The 5,851-nt window shown below is 47.5% G+C and overlaps 1 protein-coding gene across 1 annotated transcript in view; it reads left to right on the forward strand.

The window, feature by feature from the left end:
- Window positions 1-5,851, forward strand: part of GRIPAP1 (GRIP1 associated protein 1) — a 28,612-nt gene that overhangs the window by 2,172 nt on the left and 20,589 nt on the right. The window contains exons 2-5 of the mRNA XM_011991385.1: window positions 815-881; window positions 1,020-1,081; window positions 2,130-2,156; window positions 2,959-3,066. Of these exons, the coding sequence (XP_011846775.1) occupies window positions 815-881; window positions 1,020-1,081; window positions 2,130-2,156; window positions 2,959-3,066 (264 nt within the window). The remainder of the gene's footprint in view (window positions 1-814; window positions 882-1,019; window positions 1,082-2,129; window positions 2,157-2,958; window positions 3,067-5,851) is intronic.

A 5,851-nucleotide genomic window follows, 5' to 3' on the forward strand; every position in this document is an offset into this window, starting at 1 on the left:
CAATCTCGGCTCACTGCAACCTCTGCCTCCCCAGTTCAAGCGATTCTCCTGCCTCACCCTCCCGAGTAGCTGGGACTACAGGTGTGCACCACCACACCCGGCTAATTTTTTATATTTTTAGTAGAGATGGGGTTTCACCATATTGGCCAGGCTGGTTTTGAACTTGTTACCTCGTGATCCACCCGCCTTGACCTCCCAAAGTGCTGGGATTACAGGTGTGAGCCACTGCACCTGGCCCTCACTTAATTATTGAAGGCGGCCTGGATGTATTTTGAGAGACTTGGAGGTGGGGGGACCCTGGAAAGCCCCCTGACTCAGTGAAAGTTGGGCAGAATACTTGACCCTCTTCCCTTAGGAAAGAGGGAGGAAGACAGGCCCCTACTCCCTGCTTTCAGGGGCCCCCAGGTCTGGTCAGAAAGATGGACAACACCCCTGACAGTGTGTGTTCAGTGTGTGGAGAGGTCAGCCAGGATGAGGAGGAGGAACTTTATCCTGTGGGCATGGAGAGCCAGGGAACTCACACAAGCAAGACCCTGACTGGGGCAGTGCTCTAGGGTGGCCTGAGTGCAGCATGGATTATAGTGTGAGAAGGAGGGGTGAGGCTGGCTGGGGTTATAAGTGGAGCTGGAAAAGGTGAGCCAGGGTCTGAGGGCCTGGAAGCTCACTTTAGGTGTAGCACATACAGGTCTTAAGGAGTAGCTACAGAGGAACATGGAGGGCATAAGGTCTGTGGGGCTTAGGGGCTTGATTCCCTCATGGTAGGCGTAGGGGCGCTTTCCTGACCAAGTCTTTTCCCTTCCTGCCTCCCCCAAAGGCTCAGCTCCTGGAACTCCGGACAAACAACTACCAGCTTTCAGATGAACTACGCAAGAATGGTGTTGGTGAGCCAAGAGGGCCTTATTAGATGGGGGTGGCTTTGAGGCATGGTGTCTGAGGTTTTCCCTCAGAGGCCTGGCAGGAAGGCCTTTCAGTTTCTTGCCACCTACTGAGGCTGAGTTTCCCTGCTTTCCTGACACCAGAACTCACCAGTCTTCGACAGAAGGTCGCCTACTTGGATAAGGAGTTCAGCAAAGCTCAGAAGGTACCTCCCTCCACCCATCCATCCACCTACCCATCCACCTACCCATCCACCCTTGCCTCTACCTATCTGACTCATTCATCCCTCCAGTGAGCACCTACAGTGAACCAGACTGAATGTTGCATGCTGTTTTCATGTAGTCATTTAAAAGATTCTCATGGAATTCTCTTTAGTTGGCTAATTTTACCTAATCCTGCTTAATTTATTGATTAATTTTAATTTACTTTTAATTCATTTCTAATTTCAGTTACTCATTCTCATTCACTGACTTTTAATTAAATATTCAAATCTATCAGTAAATCTACCTTGAATCTGCCTCCCATCCTCCACTCACACTCCTGCCTTGTGCTCCTACCCATCTCTGTCCTGGTCCAGTTGGGAAAATGAGAGCAAACCCACCTCTCAGATCCTCTAAAGATGAGATAGAATATAACCTAATGTGGCCCCTCAAGACATTCAAGGTTCTCCTTTGTCACTGCTCTGTCCCCATATCTAGCCATACCTAGCACAATGTTGATACATAATATGTGCTCAATAAATATTTGTTGGATGAATGAATACAGTATGCAGAAAATCCGGCAGTCAGGAAGTTGCACTGCTCTTTGGTAGGGTGCTGATTCCCCTAAGCTGGCAATGCTCTTGGCTGCCCAGCAGGGGAGCGACAGTTTCCACACTGTGTGGGAGGGACAACAGAGACATGTATGGACAGATGTAGCAATGAAGCCACAATTTCTGAGCCTGGAGATCCAGCCCGTAAATGGTTAAATACCAGGGCACCTCCCTACCTCCCCTACCCCCCACCAGCCTCCAGAGTTTCCAAGAAAGGATGATTTGTGTGTGCTGGGGCCCCAGGGCAAGATTTGCATTCATTCACTCACTCACGCCTTTGGGCTCCAAATTGTCACACAGGTTCTGTGGTTGAAGATGCTCCCATCTCGCAACCCCCATCATCATTGTCCTCCCAAAACGCTTGGCACAGTTGTCTCCATATCCTAGTAAGGCAGTCCATCTCTGTTCACTTTAGCTCTCTTCCCACCCACCCCCACTTTAGGCACTGAGCAAGAGCAAGAAAGCTCAGGTAAGGGGATCTCTTGTGGGTGAGTGTGACTGGGAGACTGTCTTGGTGGGCTATTTCTGTATGCTGAGATTTCCTTGTACTGGCCTTTCTTTCTCTGTGTGCCCTTATGTCTGCTACTACCTCACTGCCATGTGTTGCTGTATCTGTCCTTGTTTCCCTATTTGTCTCTAACTCTGTGTCTCTTTCCTTCTCTCTCTTTCTATCCTCTTCCCTGAGTCTCTTTCTGTCTCTGTCTCTGTCTTCCTGTTCCTGTCTCTTTGACTCATTTCTCTTCCCAATCTTCTCTTTGTCTCTCCCCCTCTTGTTCCTGTCTCTGTGATTTCTCTTTTTTTCTGCTTTCTCTCTCTGACTCTTTGTTTCTTCCCCACCTTTCCTCTCTCTTCCTAACTCGTTTCTTTTCCTGACCCTTCCTTCTCTTCTCCCTGTTCTGTTCTCTCCCTGTTGATTTCTGTTTGTTCCTCTCTCCATCTTTTTCACTCTCTCCCTCCCAATCCCTCTCCCCTTTTCTATCTCTCCCCCTTTCCCCATCTCTACCTCCTCTCTCCCCCATCATTATCTTCCTGTCTTTTCTTCTGCTGTCTTCCTCCCTGTATTCCCTTCTCTCTACCTTCCCATGTCTTTATCTCCCTTTCCCTGTCTCTCATTTTATCCCTCCCTATGTCTCTTTCTCCTGTATCACCTCATTCTCTGTACCCTATGTCTTCTCCCACCCATGTCATTTTCTCCCTCTCTCTGTTTCTTTGCCCTACCTCCCTGTCCTTCCTGCCCTTGCTGGAGTCCTGGCCCTTGTCTGCCACTGCAGGAAGTCGAGGTATTGCTGAGTGAAAATGAGATGCTGCAGGCAAAGCTGCACAGCCAGGAGGAGGACTTCCGTTTGCAGAACAGCACGCTAATGGCCGAGTTCAGCAAGGTGCTGGTGCCTGGGATAGTCAAAGGGGAAATGAGGGGTAGGGGCCATCTGAGCTGAAACCTAACAGCAGCAGAGAGTGATTGGATAGGGTCTGGCCCTGGAGCACTGTCCGTGGTGCTGAAACAGGTCCTGGATTGCTGCTGGGGGGCAGTAATTTGACAGATGGGGCCACTAACTCTGCTGGGATTAGAAAGCTTTGAGCCCTGAGGTCAGCTGGTTCCTGGCCAAGTCACTCCTTTTATTTGAGCTTCAAGTCTCCATGTGTATAATGTTGGGTTGATGCTATGGTGCTCCAAGGTATTGGGGGGTTTTAGGCAGAGTTCTTATGCTTAATATAGGATGGAAAAGTGTTTGGGCTTCTTCCCTTTTCTTTCTTCTCTTCATCTGACATGAGCCTGGGGTTCTACCTCTTCCAGATAATTCATCCTGGAGCTACTAATTCTATCTCTCCATTGATTTTAGTGTCCTGTCTGTTTCTAAATCTACTGGGCAGTTGGAGACATTGTCTTTTGTTCCCTCATCTATCTTCTGTATCCACAGTTAATAATTGTCTATGTTTTTAGTGTGTTTTAAGGAAAAAAGTCTCATGGCAGCAAATTTTTTTGAGATGGTGTTTCACTCTTGTTGTCCAGGCTGGAGTGCAATGGCGAGGTCTCAACTCACTGCAACCTTTGCCTCCTGGGTTCAAGCAATTCTCCTGCCTCAGCCTCCTGAGTAGCTGGGATTACAGGCATACGCCACCATGCCTGGCTAATTTTGTATTTTTAGTAGAGATGGGGTTTCTCCATGTTGGTCAGGCTGGTCTTGAACCCCCAACCTCAAGTGATCCACCCACCTTGGCCTCCCAAAGTGCTGGGATTAAAGGCATGAGCCACCGTGCCTGGCCCAAAAATGGTATTTCTAAGGCTCCATCTGAGAATATAGTGCCTGTGACCTTAAAAAAACAAAACTGAAAATAACCTTTAAGCAGATACAATACCAGGAGAGGCAGTTGAGCAAGTAGTAGTTACCAGCAGGGACTCTGTAACCAGAAGGCCTAGATTAAAATCTTGGCTCTACCTTTTACTAACTGTAACCTTGAGGAAGTTACTTAACTTGCCTGGTTCTTGGTTTCCAAATGTTTAAAATGGAAGTCATGATAATAACAGTACCTGCCTCCTCACAGGGCTTTTGTAAGGATTAAATGAATAAATGTATGTAAATCACTTAGAACAGAGCCTTGCACATAGTATCAGCTATGGAAGCATTAGCTATAATATTATCCTTCTATTAACTCATCTTCCCTCTAAAATATTTGACTTTTTAACAGTTTTGTGGCCGGGCATGGTGGCTCACGCCTGTAATCCCAGCACTTTGGGAGGCCAAAGCGGGCGGATCATGAGGTCAGGAGATTGAGACCATCCTGGCTAACATGGTAAAACCCCGTCTCTACTAAAAATACAAAAAATTAGCTGGGTGTGGTGGCGTGCGCCTGTAGTCCCAGCTACTCAGGAGGCTGAGGCAGGAGAATGGCGTAAACCCAGGAGGCGGAGGTTGTAGTGAGCCAAGATTGCACCACTGCACTCCAGCCTGGGCAACAGAGCAAGACTCTGTCTCAATAAAAAAAAAAAAAAGTTTTATATCCACCCTGTGGCCCTGCTTTGCCTTAGTCTCTACCACCTCTCATCTGCTGTTTCTACAGCCGCCTCCCTGGTGTCTTCACTTCTAGTTTCTTCTACTTAGTTCACACCACAGAGGCTGTTCTGACCTGCAGATCTTACGACATCACTCCTTTACATAATACATTCCAGTGCCCCCGGTCCTGTCCCTAGTTCAGAGCCCCTGGTATTCACATAACTGCTGGCTTCACCGACTGACTCCTCACTGCTTCCTGCCTCCAGCCTCCATGGTATCATGATTCTTGCAGAGTGAGGCAAGGGCAGACATTCTTTCATAAATCCAGCTTGTTTCCCGGCATCTGCCCTGGTCCAGCACTGGGCCAGTTGCAGAGACTTCCTGCATAGTCCCTTTCCTCCTCCAATTCCTCCCAGGAACTGGAAGTGCTCACAGAGAGAGCTACGTTAAACCTGCCACTACCCCTTATTCACCAAGACATTTCAGCTCAATTGTTCCTTCAACAAATAGTTACTGAGTACCCACCACATGCTCTATGTTCTGGAAATACAGTTGTAAGCAGCACAGAATGATCTTCACTCTTAGCTTACATTCTGGGGGTGGGATGGGAGAAAGATGATAACAGTAAACAAATAATGCTAGTAGTGATAGCTGACATTTATATGGTGCTTACTTTGTGCCAAGTCCTGTTTGAAGTACTCTACATTATTCACTCATTTAATCTTTGAAATAAGCCTATGAGATATTAGTATCCCTATTTGACAGATGAGGAAAACTGAGTTCCAGGGAGATTAAGTAATTTGTCACACAGCTAGTAAAAGGCAGAGTAGAAATTCACATTCAAGCAGTCTGGTTTCAGAATCTGTGCTTGTTACAAAAGAAAATTGTGATTAGTACTAGGTAAGAAAGAAATGAACAGTGCTGTGACAGAGAGTACTGGAATTTTCTCTGTTGAGGGATACCACTTTAAAGGTGACATCTGAGCAGAGCACTGAAGGATGCAAAGAAGCCAGTTATGTGAATAACTGGATGAAAGGATTGGTGTTCTGGGTAGAAAATATTGCAGGCAGGCTCGGTGCGGTGGCTCACGCCTGTAATCCCAGCACTTTGGGAGGCCGAGGTGGGTGGATCACCTGAGGTCAGGAGTTCGAGACCAGCCTGGCCAACATGG

The sequence above is a fragment of the Mandrillus leucophaeus genome, unplaced genomic scaffold (assembly GCF_000951045.1).
Source record: "Mandrillus leucophaeus isolate KB7577 unplaced genomic scaffold, Mleu.le_1.0 Scaffold395, whole genome shotgun sequence".
Taxonomy (NCBI): Eukaryota; Metazoa; Chordata; class Mammalia; order Primates; family Cercopithecidae; genus Mandrillus; species Mandrillus leucophaeus.